This window comes from Poecilia reticulata, chromosome 4 (assembly GCF_904066995.2).
Source record: "Poecilia reticulata chromosome 4, P_reticulata-male-v2, whole genome shotgun sequence".
NCBI classification, from domain to species: domain Eukaryota; kingdom Metazoa; phylum Chordata; class Actinopteri; order Cyprinodontiformes; family Poeciliidae; genus Poecilia; species Poecilia reticulata.
This window is the reverse complement of record NC_088833.1, coordinates 16620136-16640427: the sequence shown is the minus strand read 5'-3', so window position 1 is coordinate 16640427 and position 20292 is coordinate 16620136. Positions and strand designations below refer to the sequence as shown.

General features: G+C 40.6%; 1 protein-coding gene across 1 annotated transcript in view; it reads left to right on the top strand.

The window, feature by feature from the left end:
- Positions 1–20279, top strand: part of fbn3 (fibrillin 3) — a 71968-nt gene extending 51689 nt beyond the window's left edge. Inside the window, exons 22-65 of the mRNA XM_008407965.3 lie at positions 780–830; positions 996–1121; positions 1206–1433; positions 1539–1664; positions 1776–1904; positions 2001–2126; positions 2500–2625; positions 2755–2877; positions 2970–3095; positions 3310–3435; positions 3994–4116; positions 4275–4397; positions 4797–4922; positions 5009–5131; positions 5432–5554; positions 6301–6462; positions 6552–6620; positions 6717–6842; positions 6939–7064; positions 7152–7301; positions 7412–7483; positions 7583–7708; positions 8416–8541; positions 9329–9454; positions 9556–9672; positions 10002–10130; positions 10230–10349; positions 10892–11017; positions 11105–11257; positions 11349–11414; positions 11509–11634; positions 11902–12021; positions 12104–12226; positions 12366–12497; positions 13027–13152; positions 13390–13596; positions 13980–14105; positions 14261–14383; positions 14586–14702; positions 14837–14965; positions 15163–15282; positions 15581–15812; positions 15906–16059; positions 16679–20279. Of these exons, the coding sequence (XP_008406187.2) occupies positions 780–830; positions 996–1121; positions 1206–1433; positions 1539–1664; positions 1776–1904; positions 2001–2126; positions 2500–2625; positions 2755–2877; positions 2970–3095; positions 3310–3435; positions 3994–4116; positions 4275–4397; positions 4797–4922; positions 5009–5131; positions 5432–5554; positions 6301–6462; positions 6552–6620; positions 6717–6842; positions 6939–7064; positions 7152–7301; positions 7412–7483; positions 7583–7708; positions 8416–8541; positions 9329–9454; positions 9556–9672; positions 10002–10130; positions 10230–10349; positions 10892–11017; positions 11105–11257; positions 11349–11414; positions 11509–11634; positions 11902–12021; positions 12104–12226; positions 12366–12497; positions 13027–13152; positions 13390–13596; positions 13980–14105; positions 14261–14383; positions 14586–14702; positions 14837–14965; positions 15163–15282; positions 15581–15812; positions 15906–16059; positions 16679–17056 (5912 nt within the window). The 3' untranslated portion in view covers positions 17057–20279. The remainder of the gene's footprint in view (positions 1–779; positions 831–995; positions 1122–1205; positions 1434–1538; positions 1665–1775; positions 1905–2000; positions 2127–2499; positions 2626–2754; positions 2878–2969; positions 3096–3309; positions 3436–3993; positions 4117–4274; positions 4398–4796; positions 4923–5008; positions 5132–5431; positions 5555–6300; positions 6463–6551; positions 6621–6716; positions 6843–6938; positions 7065–7151; positions 7302–7411; positions 7484–7582; positions 7709–8415; positions 8542–9328; positions 9455–9555; positions 9673–10001; positions 10131–10229; positions 10350–10891; positions 11018–11104; positions 11258–11348; positions 11415–11508; positions 11635–11901; positions 12022–12103; positions 12227–12365; positions 12498–13026; positions 13153–13389; positions 13597–13979; positions 14106–14260; positions 14384–14585; positions 14703–14836; positions 14966–15162; positions 15283–15580; positions 15813–15905; positions 16060–16678) is intronic.
- Positions 20280–20292: the final 13 nt, after the last annotated feature.

Sequence of the window (20292 nt, the reverse complement as noted above, 5' to 3'; positions counted from 1 at the left end):
GCATATGCGCAATTTGGAGATGTGAGTTCTTTTTACCAGCTGAGAGTCACATTCCATTGGAAGCAGGGCACATATCAATCTCTCTGTGCAAAACACCTGATCGTAGCATTGCACATATTCGTAGTTAGACTGTGGATTTTTTATTTCAGCTGCTGCATTTGGATTGTAGCCAGAGCCGTGGTGGGATTCAAAGCACCCCACTGACATGTTGCCAAGACTAATATAACAGATTACCTGGAGTTCTACCAAGAATCCACCCTTGGCATACAGCACGTTTGTTTGTATCTTTAATTGTTTAAAACTCTGCTGTGGCAAACCAACCAGTTAATTTTATCTGAATGTTTTTTTAAGTAAATCAGATGTGAGTCTGAGGTAACACGTCCCATTTTCTCAGAATAATGAGGGTAGCAGCACAAAAAGAGTCTCTCTCAGCATGTTTCTCCATTAGTGGTTCGGTCTTAATTCTCCAGATGTAAAAAAAAAAAAAAAGTTACCCAACCCATTAACTTATCTCTGACACAGCAAAGAGTTTGATAACAAACAGCAGATATCCTGGCGTTGGTACTCGTCTGTTCCCTGCGGCATTCACAGTTTTCCAATCAATAAACTATCATTTAGTAGCCTAATGAGATCACTCAGACGTTAAAAGTCTGTGTACGTACCACAAAATTCAGACTTGCACTTTACATAACGTTGTAAAATGTCATAAATCCACGCTGCTGTAATTATTAACAAAAGAAAACTGTATATACTGTATATAACATTGTTTTTTTTCTTAGACACGGCCTGCTCTCGAGGATTTGCTCGCATGAAGGGCCTCGTCTGTGAAGGTGAGTGTGTTTCATGTCATTGTGTGTGTGAGACTGTGTGGCCCCTTTAGTTGCCACTGATGATCCTGAACATGTGTTTTGTACATTGCAATTATACCTCAGTCTCATGATTTTCCTTTTATTTTGAACGTTTTATGCATGTGTCAATCTCTTCTCTCCCTGCAGACATAAACGAGTGTGAAGTGTTCCCCGGAGTGTGTACCAACGGGCGGTGTGTGAACACCCAGGGATCGTTCCGCTGCGAATGCGCTGCAGGCCTGACCTTGGACAGCAGCGGTCGCACATGTGTGGGTAAGAGCAACTTAGATTATAAAACCGCCACTTCTTCAAGTCCAAATGCAGAAATCCTCATTTGGTTTTGCAAACTTTCTCCAGACATGCGCAGTGAGCAGTGCTATAAGAAATGGCACGAGGACGAGTGCGGTGAGCCGCTTCTGGGAAGGTACCGTGTGGACATGTGCTGCTGCTCTGTGGGTGCTGCTTGGGGGGTCGATTGTGAGGAGTGTCCTAAAGAGGGAACGTCAGAGTTCAATACCATCTGTCCCAGAGGTCGCGGCTTTGCAAACAGAGGAGATATTCTCACCGGCAGGTCCTTCTATAAAGGTACTTAATGTTGCCTGCAGATGGGGAGCCAGTTTGTGGTAGAACCGCACTGAATCCACTGTATGAGTTGGTTGTTAATCTCTTTTTAAACGTGTTTCTTTACAGATGTGAACGAATGCAAGGTCTTCCAGGGTCTGTGTACTTATGGAACCTGCAGAAACACAATCGGCAGTTTCAAATGTCGGTGCAACAGCGGTTTTGCTCTCACAGCCGAGGAGAGAAACTGCACAGGTTCGAACTGGGTGACAGAGGCTCTAAATTTAAAATAAAAAAAAACCTGATAAAATGTTTCCACAAAACAAAAGAAACTGTTTCCTTTTCTTCTGTATACCTTTGTTTCAGATATCGATGAGTGTCGAATCTCCCCTGACCTCTGTGGCCACGGCACATGCGTCAACACACCGGGCAGCTTCGAGTGTGAATGCTTTGAAGGCTACGAAAGTGGCTTCATGATGATGAAAAACTGCATGGGTAAGCTTGAACTACAGAAAAATGTTGCCAGAACTCACTTTTAACACTCATTTGGTAACTTTTCAAATTATTTTATGGTTTTCTAATTAATGACAGACATTGATGAATGCGAGAGAAACCCCTTGCTGTGCCACGGAGGAACCTGCCTGAACACAGAGGGAAGTTTTGAATGTGAATGTCCTGCAGGATATGTGCTCAGCAACGATGCATCTGTCTGCGAAGGTAGTGATGACAACAGTCATAATGTAACATTTCAGTATTAGAAATATTTTTTTACATGATGATGTAACTGTTTAGAGAAAAAAATTTAGCCTTCATTAGTTGTAAACCTTAATTATTAAAATATATCAATTTTAGTAATATATTGCAATATATTACTTGTGTAATAAATCTCCAAAATAGATTAGTTTCCCTTTTTGAGCTGAATTAATTTTATAAATGAATTTGTAATCATATCTTTTATGTTTTATAGTGCACCTATATATACATGTATATGCATCCATGAAAGTTAAATGAGTTTATTGCAAAATAATCAATACATTCTTGTATTTCAGAATGTATTATGCATTTTGTTTTTATTTTTACCTTTGTTTAGATATGAATGAATGCCAGCTGAGTGACAACTTGTGCAGAAACGGACAGTGTGTCAACATGCCCGGGACCTACCAGTGCTCCTGTAACACCGGGTACCAGGCCACACCTGACAGACAGGGCTGCGTCGGTACGCGGAAAATTTGTTCTGATATTGAATAACATTTTGATAGAAGTTGAAATCCATTCAACTTTAAGTTTTCTGTTTTCACTGAGACTGTGCATGTCCAATGTTTAATAATGACGACCTCTTCTCCAGATATTGACGAGTGCACCATCATGAACGGAGGTTGTGAAACTCACTGCACCAACTCTGAGGGCAGCTATGAGTGTAGCTGCAGTGAGGGCTACGCTCTGATGCCTGACCTCAGGACTTGTTCAGGTATTAAAACGCTGGACATGCTTTCCTATACACTAGGACATTTGCGTGTTTACTTTTAACATAAAAAAACAACTGTTCCTGCTGTTTGATAGATATTGATGAGTGTGAAGAGACTCCAGAGGTCTGTGATGGAGGCCAGTGCACCAATATTCCTGGGGAATATCGTTGTCTGTGTTTTGATGGATTTATGGCTTCCATGGACATGAGGACCTGCATTGGTAAGAGGAAAATTCTTCAAGGTTCTTTTATCATTTTATTTTTGGCTGACGCATTATTTATTTTCTCCCTGACCTGTGCTTAGGTTCAGACATGTTATGACTCTGTTTTGTTTTCTGTGGGACTTTCTCTGTCAGTCTCACTTTAAATCACTCTGAGCTCCGTCGAGAAAACTCTGCTTGTGTAACCGGTCTCTGTCCATCCCTGTCTGCCCAGATGTGAATGAATGTGATTTGAACCCAAACATCTGTCTCCACGGTGACTGTGAGAACACCAAAGGCTCGTTCATCTGCCACTGTCAGCTGGGATACTTTGTCAAGAAGGGATCCACAGGCTGCACAGGTACACACACACAAACACGCACACCAACAGGGGAAAAAAAAAACCTTCTGTGGAGGTCTGAGCCAAGTGTTTAAATAGGTCAACCATTTATTCAAATTTTTCAGTTCTACATTTTTAGAAAATTATATATGTAGCTCTAGAATGCAATCAAGAAATAAGTAACAAGTTGTGGTAAATGGTGAGGAAAATTTCCATTTTAGTAATGCGTTATTTACAATAAATGTAAATTGTTATCAAAAGGACAGAAATATTTTTTAAGATATCGTTCTGCAGCCAAGGCGCCTTATTGCCATCAAAAACTGTTCTATTCTCTTTGTGATGCTTTTTTTTAGAAATGAAAATTCAAAACTGTTCAATTTATTAGAATCTAACAAAGTATATTCTCTCCTTTCCTGATCAACGATGCACTGCATTTGTGTGGAAGTTTTTTCTTCCAGATGCTTTCAACAAATTCAAAACCACTTATTACTGATGAGAGTTCTTATGGTAGTTATTATTTTAAGTTCACATAACAAACAGTATAACTGTTGGATATTGTTGCTGTTTATTTCTCTTCAGATATTGATGAGTGTGAGATTGGAGCCCACAACTGTGACATGCACTCTGCTTGCATTAACGTGCCGGGGAGCTTTAAGTGTCGCTGTAGAGACGGCTGGGTGGGAGACGGCATCAAGTGTGTGGGTGAGTCGATTACTCAGATTGACTCTGTAAATATTGAAGTTGTGGATTATTATTTACCAATATTTAAATCGATTTAAATTCAATGTAATTACCTAATTTTGTCTGGAGCTGTACTTTAATGCCAAAATGATGGTGACACGATAATATTTTATTTCCAGATTATGATGAATGTGCCTCAGAGGACCACAGTTGCCACCTTAATGCAGATTGCGTCAACACACCAGGGTCATATAGGTGCACGTGCAAAGAAGGATTTAATGGAGACGGCTTTTCGTGCTCAGGTAAGAAAACTACTCTGATGTTGGACGCTCACTTTAGAGCAGGTTTGGTCAAATAGTCTGTGATTGAAATGAAAGTTTGACTTTCAATAAAGAGAACGCAAACTTTTTAGAAAAAGACCAATAATCTAGATGTGAATTGTAAACCTACTACTTCTCAGACCTTGCTAGTGAAGAAATATTTAGGCATATTGCAAATAAGAAAAAAAAAAACACAATAAACTGTCTTTAGCCAAAAATAGCACTGCTAATATTTTGAATGTAAGAACCAAAGGCATCAGTTGTTGATGAAAAATAACGGTTGTCTTTTCTAAATTTTTCCTTTCGTTCAAGTGTGAAATTGTATTTCATTCAAGTCTAGCTTGGCATTGTTTAATAATGCATTTCTTTGCTTTATTTCAGACATGGATGAATGCGCAGACAACGTCAACCTGTGTGAGAACGGGCAGTGTCTGAACGCTCCTGGAGGCTACCGCTGCGAGTGCGAGATGGGCTTCACGCCCACTGAGGACAGCAAGGCCTGCAAAGGTGCAGCACTAATTCTGGCAGACTGCTTTACTTTTCCATTCAAGTAGTATAGCGTAATAACCTTGTCTTTGGTATGTTCCCTGCAGATATCGATGAGTGTAATTTCCAGAACATCTGTGTGTTTGGAACCTGTGAGAACCTGCCAGGCATGTTCCGCTGTGTTTGTGACGATGGCTACGAACTGGACCGCAGTGGAGGAAACTGCACTGGTAACTGTCACGCTGAAGTTTAAATAAATAATACAAGGCTTCATGTTCTATTTTTCAAATTGACCTTATGGCGTTTAACCAAGTCCAACAAAATAAGTGTAAACAATAAAGAAACAATCTACCATCTAACTTAGTAAACTTGATAAGTTGCTGATTTCATTGTTACAAACTGCTGTGCAGAGCAAAATTCTCTGACTTATTAGTTTGTGTGTTTTGCCAAAAATATAAAACTGTTATACTTCCCGTGCAAAGTTAAGCTGGCGTTTGTTCAAAAAGGAGTGTTTTTTGTGTGTCTTCCAGATATTAACGAGTGTGCTATCCATGTGAACTGCCTCAACGGACTCTGTGTGAACATACCAGGGAGCTACATGTGTAACTGTCCACCTGATTTTACACTCAACCCCACTGGCGTGGGCTGCGTGGGTGAGACACATTCAGTTGATCTGCAATAAGAAGATTTCAAGATAGTCCTCCAAGTGTAATCTTAGATATGATAAAATAGGTGAATGAACTTCATACCAGCACAGAAATTGTGTCAGTTCATCCCAAGCTCCAAATAATGTTTACTCAAAAATTAAAATAAAAATTGTTTTAATAAATAAATGACTCAAGAACAATTTAAGTAGCACTCCAATGTTTAAATTAATTAACCAACTAAACGTTTTTTACATTGCACACATCATCAAATCAGCTGTGGGCACAGACTAACCTGATGCAACAAGTTAATAGATTTATTAGTTGGTTAATATAGGACACATTAAATACCTAAACTGTTGATGGTGACATTTTATTGCATGTCGAGATCTTCCTGCAGGTAACAAGTTTAAAGCATGCCACCTAGTGGCAGAAAGAGGAAGCTATCAGCAGCTACCATGAAATGACAACAATTATTTCCATGTCTTTAATTTTTCTTAAGGGGAGCAATTGTATATTTTAAGTTAAAATCAGGGGTGCAAAAACATAATATTTCCTTACTTTTAAAGCTGGGGGAGGAGTCTGATACTTGCTCCATAGTTTAGGTGAAAATATTGCTTTCCACCTCACACACCAAATACTCCGTCTCATAACTACGTACAATAAAACTTGGAGAAATTCAGAAACTGTACTGTTTGCTGTTTAAATACTTCTATGGTTTATTTAGGCTTAACGGTGCTGTTTACTCCTGTCAGATACCCGTGTCGGTAACTGTTTCTTGGACATCCTTCCTCGGGGTGACGGAGGAATCTCCTGCAGTGTGGAGATCGGTGTGGGTGTTACACGAGCGTCCTGCTGCTGCTCCGATGGAAGAGCTTGGGGAAACCCTTGTGAACTTTGCCCAACATCCAACTCCTGTATGCATCCTCAGAACCAAAATCCACTCATTTGCCCTGTAATGTTTTTTTTTAATCACAGTGGTTCACTGCTTATTATTTCCCTGTAGCCGAATACAAGACTCTCTGTCCAGGAGGAGAGGGTTTCAGACCGAATCCTATCACTGTTCTTCTGGAAGGTAGAACATGCCGCTTTCTCCTTTTTGGATGATACATGTTAACAGAAAAGGAATAACGTGACAAACACTCATTTCTCTATTTGCCTAATCTTTAAGACATTGACGAGTGCATGGAGTTACCGGGTCTCTGCCAGGGTGGGAACTGCATTAACACATTTGGTAGCTTCCAGTGTGAGTGTCCGCCAGGCTACTACCTGAACGAAGAGACGCGCATCTGTGAAGGTATCTGCTCCTCCTTTAACGATGAAGACATTACAAAGTGAAAGCAGTTGAATGAATTTCATTTATTTTTAATTTTTTTTTTTTTTTTTGTTCCAGATATTGATGAATGCACTGCTCATATTGGGATCTGTGGGCCTGGAACTTGCTACAATACATTGGGCAACTACACTTGTGTGTGCCCCCCTGAATACATGCAGGTCAATGGAGGAAACAACTGCATGGGTGAGTGGTAGAGGCTCCCTCAAATAAATACATTTACTGCAGTTTTGTAGCGTATTGGAAAGTTCTCATTTCTGCCTCGTAATGCAGACATGAGGAAAAGTGTTTGCTACCGCAACTTCAATGACACGTGTGAGAATGAGCTGTCGTTCAACATGACCAAGAAGATGTGCTGCTGCGCCTACAATGTGGGCAAAGCCTGGAACAAGCCGTGCGAGCCGTGTCCTACTCCTGCTACCAGTGAGCCGCAACAAAAACCCAGAACAATGCATTAAGTAGACTTATTGAACACAACTTCACTGACATGTTTCATCATGGCCACTGAGTCTCCTCTGTGCTGATTCGTCCAGATGCGTACCGGACGCTGTGCGGTAACCTCTCTCCTGGCTTCATCATCGACATCCACACCGGCAAACCAGTTGGTAGGTCATGGTGAATCCAGCAGGGGTTGTCAATCAGTTTCAAATGATCACTTTCAAAGCTTATTGATGCTATTTTATAACTGTGCTTTATTGTCACAGATATTGATGAGTGCAGAGAAATCCCGGGTATTTGCGCTAACGGAGTGTGTATCAACCAGATTGGAAGCTTCCGTTGTGAATGTCCAATGGGCTTCAGCTACAACAACATACTGCTGATTTGTGAAGGTTAGTCTCAGCTCTAATATATTTTATTCTTCTATCTGCTGCATTATGAATTTTCCTGGGGACGACATGCAAATAACCATACAATTTCTTTAAAAAGCATTTTAAAACTAAACGTTTCTTCCTTTTAGTGCTTTTGTAAAGGCACTAATTTAATGTTAAAGTAATGTTCATTAATAAAAACACATTCAAATCCAGTATAGATCATTTGCTTTAGTAATTCCACTCACTAAGTGATTAGTTGCACACAGACGCCATAAAAATCTGTTTTTATTTGATATCACAGATTATTTTTTTTGCATATTGCTGTCATACTGTTTTGACAGAACAGACACGTGCTTCATGCACCAATGCACCTCGTATCACAAAGAACTTACTACTAGAAAGGCTGGTTAAATAAATCAGTGATAAATGAAGTCGTACCAGGACATACATGCTCAGTTAAAGCATGCACATCTCTTACTCACTGGCAGTGAGGTACGTTCACAAGCCTCCCAGTTAATTTCTGCTTCAGTTATCATCAATTATGTTCTTGTAAAGGCAACTGGGTCCAGCAAAGTCATCAATCAGAACCTGGGAGTATCTTCCTGAACTCTACAACTCCATAATGGCTTTTTTGTCCTGTCGTACGCAGTCTCAGAGCCAAATCTGATGAGTTATGGAGCTGGTGATCGATGTCTATAGCTTGTTATTTTCTATCTCCATCACAGATATTGATGAGTGCAACAGCGGGGACAACCTGTGCCAGCGCAACGCAAACTGCATCAACATCCCAGGCAGTTACCGCTGCGAGTGCTCCCAGGGCTTCAAACTGTCCCCCAGCGGGGCCTGTCTGGGTGAGCTCATGTTTACCTTCACAGATTACCAGCAGGGACGGGCTGGTATTAAATCTGCATCGTATGATAATCCGGCTGTAAAAACACAGTATCGCTGTATTTACTCAAAAAAAAAGACTAAACAAAATAAATCACATGATGTAACTGCTTTTATTTTTAAAACCAACAAATATTTCTACAAATCCTTCTAAATTTAGTGTTTTCAATGTGTAAAATATTCTTTTTTCAAAGAATTGTGTTCTTATTTTATTTTGCGTACCATTACGAATATAACTGGATATACTCCTTTAGTTCCTGGATGTGTGTGTTTGTTTTTACCTCTTTCTGACCAAGATAACATAAACTGCTGAATTTGTCTATTTTGTAAGTGAGATAAAAAAGTAACATGTTTTTAGACCAGCCAGGGTGGAGAGTAGTGCTATCTCACCACTCACAACTTAAACTTTAAATGTTAAGTTGTCTATCTAGACAACTTAAGTTGTCTATCTAGACAACTTAAACATTTAAAGACCAGATGTTAAAGAAATTAGATATCTTATTATGATGTCAAGAGAAGGCTGACGGGTAATTCAGACCAATAAGGAATCAACACATAAGGTTATTATAATGGTATAATACATATTACTGCAAGTTAAGATTAAATGCTTCTCTTTTCTCAATGTATTTCATTAGTTTTTGTGCTTGAGCCCATTCTGACAGTAATACTTTTTTTAGTTAAACTTTCATCCCTAGATTGCAAGTTCATGCTTAAATATGGAGAAAAAAAATCTAATATATTTATTTGCAGATCGCAATGAGTGCCAGGAGATTCCTAACGCGTGCAGCCATGGGCAGTGCATCGACACTCAGGGCAGTTATCGCTGTCTCTGCCACAATGGCTTCAAGGCCACTGCTGATCAAACCATGTGCATGGGTAAGGGTACAATCTCAAACTTTCTGATAGATACAAATGCTGTATGTTGGCTTCTCACAAATGAAATCATGTTTTTTTTTTTTTTAATGCGTGTGCTTCAGACATTGACGAATGTGAAAGGCAGCCGTGCGGCAATGGTACCTGTAAAAACACGGTGGGATCCTACAACTGCCTCTGCTTCCCTGGATTTGAGCTCACACATAACAATGACTGCATGGGTAGGAACTGTTCACTGTTCTGCTTCAAAAAAAGGCAACAGCAAGCTGTGTGCTTTAAATGTCAAAGTGTTTCAGGGATTCAGCTACTGTCATATTGATTACATTTTATACGTATATTTTTTAATAAAATAAGCTGCGTCAACATAACATTTAACATGTAATACTTGAATATGCAACTTTCTTTCTATTTTTGTGTGTGTGTTATAGCCACAAGAAAGCTCATTTAGCTTACTTTTGTCATTCAGTTATTCTTGTCAAGATTTCTCACTGTTTTTCATAATCATTGCAACATTTTCTTTTTCCTAATCACTCTAACATTTTCTTTACAGACGTAGACGAGTGCTTTGCTCTGCAGGGCCAAGTGTGCAGGAATGGACAATGCATCAACGGGCTTGGCTCTTTTCAGTGTCTATGCCATGAGGGTTACGAAGACACCCCTGATGGAAAGAATTGCATTGGTAAGTCACAAGTTCTAGTAGAAGTGTTAGATAAATATAATCCACTAAAAGTCACACTGGATGTAAAATTATGCTTTTAAAATGATTCCCCCCCCCCAGATATCAATGAGTGTACTAGTCTGCCTGGAACATGCTCTCCGGGAACCTGCCAGAACCTGGATGGATCTTTCAGATGTATTTGCCCTCCAGGTTACGAGGTGCAAAATGACCAGTGTTTAGGTAAGATAAAAAAACCTCAATACATCATGATTGTTGACACACACCATGACATATTCAGTTAAAAAAACAAAAAAAAAACTGAGGTATCTGCAGGTTTCACTTTTTAGCAACACAGTCAGTCCATGTTTTACTCGTGTGGATAAACATAACCGTGTTACAGCAGTGAAGATAAGGTCTGTCCCATCACTCTGCACTTCTGCTTTTACACAACAGTGTCTTTTTTGTGTTACCACCAACCCACCTCACATTTATTTATAAAATGTCTAATAGTAAGATCTTTTTTGGCAACCTCGCACTCCCCGCCCCAAAAAACTATCAGTTTCTGTATGGAAAAAAAATGAACGCTTACAGTTTATTGATACATCAGCCATATATAGTCGTCCATTTGTGGATTTGCAAATTCCTGTGGCCGAGAGACTGCAAGGTCTCTTTTTGTCAGTAAAGTGCAGCTTTAAATTAGTTATGTGGTATTACTTAAATGGCTGAAATCTTGATTAACACCTTTTTTCTATTTTTTTTTCTTTTGCACACCATCTTACTAGATATTAATGAATGTGAAGTAGAGCCCAACATCTGCCAGTTCGGCACCTGCACCAACACCCCAGGCAGCTTCCAGTGCTCCTGCCAGCCGGGCTTCGTACTCTCTGACAACAAACGCCGTTGCTACGGTAAGAGTTACCACAATGCTGAAGATCAAAGTGTAGCAATATTTATCTTTTGTGCTTCCTGTTAAAACCGCTTACGTTTTATGGTAGACACCAGAGAGAGCTTCTGTTTCACCAAGTTTGAGGCGGGCAAATGCTCAGTCCCTAAAGCATTCAACACCACTAAGGCCAAGTGCTGCTGCAGCAAGATGCCTGGAGAAGGCTGGGGGATTCCCTGCGAGCTCTGCCCACGAGAAACCGATGGTGTGTAACACACACATACTCACCTTTTCACACATACATCTGTACACAATGTCAACCATAAAACATTGACATTTTGTTGACACTTCAACAGCTGCTTTCAACACTCTATGCCCCTACGGCCTTGGAGCTCTGCCTGGACTGGGTGACACTCGAGAGGGTGAGTGCTGCAACTGTGATCTGTTGTCCTGAATATAAAGAAAAGAAAATAACAGATTTGCTTAAATGAGCTAGCTTGTTCTGACTGTGTGCAGATATGAACGAGTGTCTGGATAATCCTGGAATTTGCCAGAATGGAATATGCATCAACACAGACGGCTCTTTCCGATGCGAATGCCCCTTCGGATACAACCTGGATTACACTGGAGTCAACTGCATTGGTGAGATGACTTCTAGATAGATGCTCAGCTTATAGAACAAGACCAGGACAGAGCTATGGTGTTAAATGTTTCCAGCTAACAGATTTAATCTCTAAAATCACTATTATCACAGAATTTTGCTTGACTTAGACTGTGGATTTATCTGCATGTATGTGTGATCGATGTAGCGTTTTGGGGTGCTTAATAATGGTCATAAAATCAACATCCATTATCATTTTTTTAATGTATTTACTTTGTGTGCTTGCTCCTGTGATTCGGTTTCTTCAGACACGGATGAATGCTCCATTGGGAACCCTTGTGGAAACGGAACCTGTACCAATGTAGTGGGAGGCTTTGAGTGTTCGTGCCAGGAGGGCTTTGAACCGGGACCCATGATGACTTGTGAAGGTTAGTGGATCACATCCAAGAATACTTATTTTATGGACATTACCTTTTAGTAATGACTCTCTGTCTGTCTTCTTGGCTCAAGACATTAACGAGTGCTCCCAGAATCCCCTCCTTTGTGCTTTCCGTTGTGTCAACACATTTGGGTCCTACGAGTGCATGTGTCCTGCCGGCTACGTGCTGCGAGATGACCAGCGCATGTGCAGAGGTGAGATGGCAGATCAGAGATAACACTCTCACTTTTACCTCTTCTCCTCTGTTCTGGTTTTTGTATAAATATGAGTAATAGCATTTTACAACCGTGTTTTTAACCAGTTGCCTTTTTTTTTTTTTTTAACCCTAAACAGATCAGGATGAGTGTTCGGAGGGACTAGATGACTGCGACTCTAAAGGCATGGCCTGCAAGAACCTGATTGGAACCTTCATGTGTATCTGCCCTCCTGGCATGCAGCGGCGACCAGATGGAGAGGGATGCATGGGTCAGTAGAGATGTGTCAGGTTATAGTTTACAGGATTCCTGCAGAGTCTGGAAAATTATGATATTTTATTTAAGCATTTTCAAAATCAGGATAGGGATGGAAAATGAGAATATTTAATTTACCAAAAGTAAGTAGCTCCTATTTGGGCTCTTTTTATGTAAGTGTTGTATAAAAGATACTCACAGCTTGTTTCTGCTTGACTACATGAAGACTTGAGGTCTTTAGTTGGCCTTTTCAGGCAACATTTTTGTTAATCACTGACTGAAAAGCAAAAGATATATGCACACTCTATAGGTTGTCTTGATTAAGTATGACTCAGATGAACAGATATCTGTCATCATGTATGTCCATCTTGCTACTTTTCCATCTATCAATGCCTCTGTCTATCCACCCAGCCATTCATCCATCTGTTTTCATCCCTCCATATATGCTATTTATTCATCCTGCCATACTGCAGTAACTTTGTTGCAACAGAATTCTCCCTTTTCTTCAGACTTTTTTATTCCTTCACCTGTTTGTTCTGCTACAGACTTGAACGAGTGTCGTGCCAAACCTGGAATCTGCAAGAACGGTCGCTGCATCAACACGGTGGGGAGCTACCGCTGCGAGTGTAACGACGGCTTTGAGCCGAGCTCAACAGGAACCGAATGCATTGGTAAGACCTATGCCACCGGCTGTCCCTCGATTGACACTAATTAGTCTTTCTTTGCGTATTTTATGAGATTTCTGTCAGCATAACCTCCTTTTTGTGATGAAATAACATTTTTGTTTTTTCTTTATGACCTCAATAACTTTTCAAACTTTCCCACAGTTTTGTGTCCTTTAGGTGATAGATGATCTTAAATCCAAGAATGCATTCAGATATAAAAACACTTCTTCTTTTTTCCATTAGACAACAGAAAGGGCTTCTGTTTCATAGAAGTCCTGCAGACTATGTGCCAGCAATCGTCAACCAACAGGAACACTGTGACTAAGTCTGAGTGCTGCTGCAACGCGGGTCGAGGCTGGGGGTCACAGTGTGAGTTGTGTCCTCTGCCTGGCACTGTGCAATACAAGAAGATGTGCCCTCTTGGACCTGGATACACCACAGACGGTAGAGGTGAGTAGCAAACTATGATCTGCACCCACAATGTGTTACTTTGAAACAGGAAAATTAAAACAAAGATTGTAATAATGTTTTAATTTTCATGTGATTTGTGAATGTATTCACACAGCAATTAACGTCTAAGTATTTTATGTGTTCTATCTGAATTTTATAAGACAGTTCCAGACAGTTTGATAGTGGAAGGAATATTGCACATCTTTATTTTAAAAAACGTTTAAAACTTAACATTTGAAAAGTGTTGTGTGTATTTGCACACTGTAGAACCAACTGGACCTGGACTTAAGAGTTGACTATGACCTAAAAAAAATTGGCTTGTGAAAGTCTGTTGCAATAGCAGTCAGTGCACATCAACATAAAGTAAAACTTTATTGTTACAGATATCAATGAATGCCAGGTGTTGCCAGATCTGTGCAAGAACGGTCAGTGCATCAACTCTATAGGATCCTTCCGCTGCCACTGTAATGTAGGATACAAAGCTGACTTCACCAGCACTTCCTGCGTCGGTAAGGCTGATCTTTGCTTTATTTCCATCCAATTTTTTCTCACTTTGAAAACATTCAAATCTGTCAAATCTTTCACTGGTTTTAACTGTGAAGATTTGTGTTGGCATCTTCACTCACCTTTCCTCTACTTCATGTAACTTTGCTGCATATTGCAGATGTGGATGAATGTTCCTTGTCTCCGAAACCCTGTAACTTCCTGTGTAAAAACACTGAAGGCAGCTACCTGTGCTCCTGTCCCAGAGGATACAGCCTCCAGCCAGATGGAAAGACCTGCAAAGGTGACAGAACGCTGTAGTTCAGCTTAAGCCAGCTTAGCCTTTGATGATTAACATTTACTTTTGGAATAATATGTAATTTGCAAATATATTCACACAGCAACTAGCTTCAAAGTTACGTATTGCTTGTTTATGCTTATTTTCATCAGCATTGCATGTTTTAAGCTAAATTAGTTTGCATGCCTTGCTTTATTTTTGCATTAAGATCTGGATGAGTGCTCGACAAAGCAGCACAACTGCCAGTTCCTCTGTGTTAACACCATCGGAGGCTTCAACTGCAAGTGTCCATCTGGCTTCACTCAGCATCAGACCGCCTGCATCGGTGAGTTCAGTTACAAGTAGTCGAACCTCTGGCTCTGTGACTCGTGCTAATTATTTGACACTAAAGTAAATAATTTAAAGCTGGAAAACATGTTTTTTTTTTGTTTGTTTGTTTGTTTCTTTGTTTCTTTGCAGACAACAATGAGTGCACAGCCCAAAACACTGTTTGTGGTTCTCGAGCTTCCTGTGTAAACACTCCTGGTAGCTTCAACTGTGAATGCTCTAAAGGTTTCTCCCTGGATAGCACTGGCATAGAGTGTGAAGGTGAGCAGACAGAATATGTTCACATATTCAGGTCCTGTTGGGTTCCATATATTGTTAAGCTTTTTAAAATGTAAGAATTTTTAATGAATCGTTCCTACAGTCTTCCATCCATCTTTGATAGCTGTCCTAATGTTGACATTACTGCTGATGTTTGTGAAGGAAGTGATTGAAAGAAAGAAATTTTCCCCTTTCCTTAGATGTGGATGAGTGTACCAATAACCATCGCTGTCAGCATGGCTGTCAGAACATGCTGGGAGGTTACCGCTGTGGCTGTCCTCAGGGATACGTGCAGCACTACCAGTGGAACCAGTGTGTGGGTGAGTCAGTGTGTCCTCAAATCTGTCTGTTCATTTGGCCTGATTGAGAGTCATCACCCACTAGGAACGTTTCAGAAGGGAGACATTTTTTGAAATACTTCAGAAATCTTTATGATTCTTGTAATCCACTGACAATCACATGATGACTGGATAAAATTTTAGGGATTTTATTAAACTGCTGTCATGTTTAGCTTGGTGGACAAGTTCAGAAAATAGCATTGCTAAAATTACGAAAAAAAAAGTTTGATATCTGGGATCACTGCATGTGTTGTGTATGAATAGGTTTCTCTTTCTGCAGATGAAAACGAGTGTCAGAGCGGGACTGTTTGTGGCTCCGCTTCCTGCTACAACACTCTGGGCAGCTTCAAGTGCGTCTGTCCTTCTGGTTTTGACTTTGAGCAGAACGCTGGCGGCTGCCAGGATGTGAATGAATGTAGCACAGGCACAAACCCCTGCATCTACGGCTGCTCCAACACTGACGGAGGCTACTTGTGTGGCTGTCCTGGAGGCTTCTTCAGAGCTGGACAGGGGTGAGGAGTTACATCGTCATCGAATAAGTGAACCATGTTTGGTGTTTGATGTGGGGATTATTAAAACAATTTTCTCTTTTTGTCTCCTCACAGTCACTGTGTTTCAGGTTCAGGTTTCCCAGGCCAACTCATGGAGGGGGATGAGGATGACAGTCTGTCTCCTGAAGCTTGCTATGAGTGCAAGATCAACGGAGGAGGAAAGAATGGACGACACAGGCGCAGTACCGATGAAAATGAACTGAATCAGGTACGCACAGTGACACAAAGTGTCTAAGGGTGTTTTCACTCTTATAGTTACATTTTCAGCTGGTGCAGTTCACTACACTGCACCGTGTCAAACAATCCAAACCCTTTGAGAAGCCTCTTCACCCCCTCGCCTGTGGTGGCGCTGCAGCACAAATAACTGAGGGGAACGACACACAATTCTCAGAGGAAGATGTTAAACCAAATTCTTTCTTCACAGAACAAAAAAATGGAGCAGCGTCTTAGCAGTTCTATGACTTCTTTTTTGTCTTTGGTAAAAGACCACGAGTAATTTTTCTTGATAGCATTAGACTCTCGTGTTTGTTTTGATTGTATTTACCCAGAATGCCCTACGGTGTAGTTGGCTTCCTGCTTTTGGTCAGCTGGGCGTTCACATATGCATTCAAACCACACCGGTGTTCACTTCAACTGAATCGAGACTTGGATTTGTAGGTGGACCAGAGTTCACTTTTTTTTAGTCAACATCGTATAATGTGCATACGGTACATTACAAAAGCATGTATGTATCTGAACTATTTTACATTTTGTTGTTCTTCAACAAGAAACTTCAATTTGTTTTATTTAGATATTGCGTCATCATTTTCTTCTTCTCCTTTGTGTAGGAACCAGTTGTGAGCATGGCCAGTGTGGACACCCAGGCGTCCATCCCCATGAACCTCTCACTGACCTCGCTGCTCAACAAGGAGCCTCTGCTTGAGCTCCTTCCCGCCCTGGAGCCACTGGAGCATCATGTACGTTACATCATAACCCATGGCAACACCGACGAACACTTCCGCCTCGTGGAGCGCCGGGACGGAAAGAGCGTGCTCCGGCTTGGGAAGAGACCGCCTCAGCCTGGGTCCTACCGGCTGGAGATCACCAGCCTGCCTCTGTTTGGACCCCGCAGACTACATCAGCTGGAGCAGCAGCACGACTATGACTACCTACAGGGGGAACTAGGGGATGCTCTGCGGATCAAGCTCCACATTCACCTGCACTGAGCTCAGTGTATGTGGGTGCAATCCTTCTCTGGACTTATTTGTTAACCATTGAATTACTGCCCCTCCCCCCCTGAAAGGACCATCAGACTAACAGGGAGAGAATTAAGGGCTATGAAAAACTGAGTCAATAAGCCCACCTCTACCACCACTTTGTTACTCTGCAAGTTATATGTTGATGTTTTTTTCCTTTATTTGTACCATGACTATAATTCTACCTGACCCAGCACTCATTTCTCTGCTGAGAAGCAGCGGAGAAGAAGGCAAAGAGATGCTATTGTGCTTGGACCTCTCCAACTCCATCCAGAAACCGTAGCGGGTCTTTTTAGGCTAGACGGGGGTTTCATTCACAGTGTCTTAATGTTCCAAGGGCTGAGCTAAAATGTCTTGGGGGTTTTCTTAGTCGTGTGAAAACACCTAATCCCGGGATTCTTTCACAACACTCGAGGATAAAGGTTTGCCACATTTTGCCCCTCTCAGTATTCAAGTGTGCCATTTAATGTATGTGTGCTTTTTGAAAGATTATCACCACGAAGGACTGCAACATTTACACAGCATTTCAGGTTCTTACGTCCAAAGCACTCTGTTCTTTGCAGTTCGGCGATGACCGGTCCTCAGATGCAGACACGAAGAAGCTGCGTTCTGCTCTGATGCAACCGATTGTTGCTCTTGCCCGCAGGCGGAGGGCTAAGCAGGGATTGGCGTGTTTGCGTGTGTGTGTGCTGTCATGTTTGCTTACCTCAGTACCTCTCGCAGAGTGTGGACGCCATGCTGTGATGCTGACTTTGAAACAAAAGAGGGTGCTAGCGTCCCTCAGCATCCATCACAAGCAGGGAAACACCATTTAGCAGCTCGTAGGCTTTTAAAGAAGGTAGATCATGTTGAATTTATTTTGATCTTCACTTCAGGTGTACTGATTCTCATCCTGAGAGCCAGCTTTGTCGTTGAGCAGGAAGTCTTCTGAAATGCTTCAGGAGCTGTAGCTGAAATTAAGCTCACTTTTTCTGACTTCTTTGACAACCGAAGGCTGAGCCTAGTTTACAACGTGACAGGAGCCATCTCAAAGGTACATGACAGCTATAACATTTATTGCTGTGGAAACATTTTTGTCCCCTTACAAATGTATTCTGTTTTTGTCAGTTAAATGATTCAGATCATCAAGTTGATATTGTATCTCACTTTGGTTTTCAGATATTTTTTTCTGAGCCAGGTTGAGGGAAAATTTATGGTTCCATCATTTACAGCAACACTTTCTGGTCCTGAAGCAATAAAACAGTCCCAGGCCATTACTATTGGTGTGATTTATTTTTCTGAAATCTAATCCTAAATTCACATCATGATACTATGATACAAAAATCTATATCAGTCCATTATTTTTCTCACCTTCTCTAAAATATTAAAGGGCACCCATTATAAAAAATGTAAATTTTTGACATTTAGGCTTCCACTTGGGTCTCAACCGTTTCTAAATATTGCCTTAAAGAAAATACCCAGCAGTTTTTTGGCAATAAGTTAATGGGTTTTTGGGGGGGTCTGGAAAAGGAGCCTTTTCAAAAACCTCCCAATGTTGAGTCACATTCAATGGACACTGCATCATTACCTAGCAACCCCATCTGAGCTCCAGCATGTTTGGTCAGCTGGTTTTTTATATGTGCTGTACAATGGCTGGTAGAAGAGACAAGTGTTTTGTTGTTGACTTACTATTCAAAAACGTTTTGTTTCTTGGTTGCACAGGAGGCTCCACTTCTGCTTTTCAAAGTTGCATGGTTGTATAATTATGTACTGTTAGCACCAATTTTCACATGCAAGTGTAAAAGTTGAGTCGGGGGCGTGGCCAGCAGCCGCTTACTGGATTTAAAGTGACAAAACACCATAAAATGGCTCGTTCTGAAATGAGCTCAAAATAGGCAGAACTGAGCAGACTAAAATCTCATGATTTTGTTCCAAAATTTTAACTAACAGGTTTTATGTAACCCATAGAGCTATCCTAGCCCTATAGTAGCAGATGTTATAGGTTTGTGTACCCATTCGTACCTGGTGTCTTTCTTGTGGTTAAATCATGACAGCTGACCTTTTATGAAGAAAAGGTGGATGAGTCCTTAACGTGCTCTTCGAATAAATTTGATCCATGTTTTCTCCAGCTTGTCTTTGATTCTCTGAAACATTTAAGTGTCACAAGAAAGCAAAAACAGAAGAAATCTGCAAGGGGGCAAAAACATTTTCACAACACTGTAAATTAGCAACTTAGAGAGGAGGGAGGGCACACACGGCGAACACAAAACCTCACAAAAAATATCTGTCAGGTCATACTTATTTTATCTCTGAAAGAGAAAAAAGGTGCTACATTACGCCATCTATGTTGCTGTACAAAGTAAGCGCAGTATTGAATCTGCTAACTTTTTTTTTTCCTAGGTTTTGTTGTTGTGTGTCTGCCTTTTGAAATGTCCGACAAACATTATCAAACATGCTTGTTGAAATTAAATTGTATATTTCAAATGAAAAGTAGATTTTTTTTTACTGTCAACAATATAAGCATAACAGGAAGATTGAAGTGAGTGTGACATTCTGTTTCAGGACAGCCCAAGGGAAAAAAAAGCAAGGTAAAAAGCAACTGCTCATATCAGTGATCAACAAAAAGGTAATAAAACTATATGCTTATCTGTAATCTCACACACAGGGAAACATACACTGTCTGTAGGATGCCAGAAATGATGAGGCATATTTGCAAACAATGCTGGGATCTACTTGGTGCTACAATAATCCTTTTCTTTGAGCATTCAGGGTTACTGCACTTCTCCACAGCTAACAGTAGACCAATGTTTATAGCACATAACCATTTTCTAATCTGAAAAAGTTTGTATACTTTGTATCTTTACTGTCAGTCTGTAATATTTTGTTTCTCTTTGCTAAAAAGGCTGTAACCCACCTTCAGCATCAAACTTGAATACTGCCTTTGTTATCCTTTTTGCAGGTTTTTAGTAAAGAAATTGAGTAGCGGGAAGGGTGGGGGTGTGGGGGGGGGTTTAACTCAAAGCTGATGACAATCACTCTGTTGCACCTACAACAACTTTCATTCCTGTTGGAGGATTTTTAGCATCCTAAATGATTGTGTGAAGATGGAAACCAAAGATTTTTTACAGCCAGTGTGGAAAAATGTAAATGACTCACATTGTACAATTTTGTCCGGTGACGATTATGGCAATAAAATGTTGTTGTTGTATTTTTACTTACTTATTTCT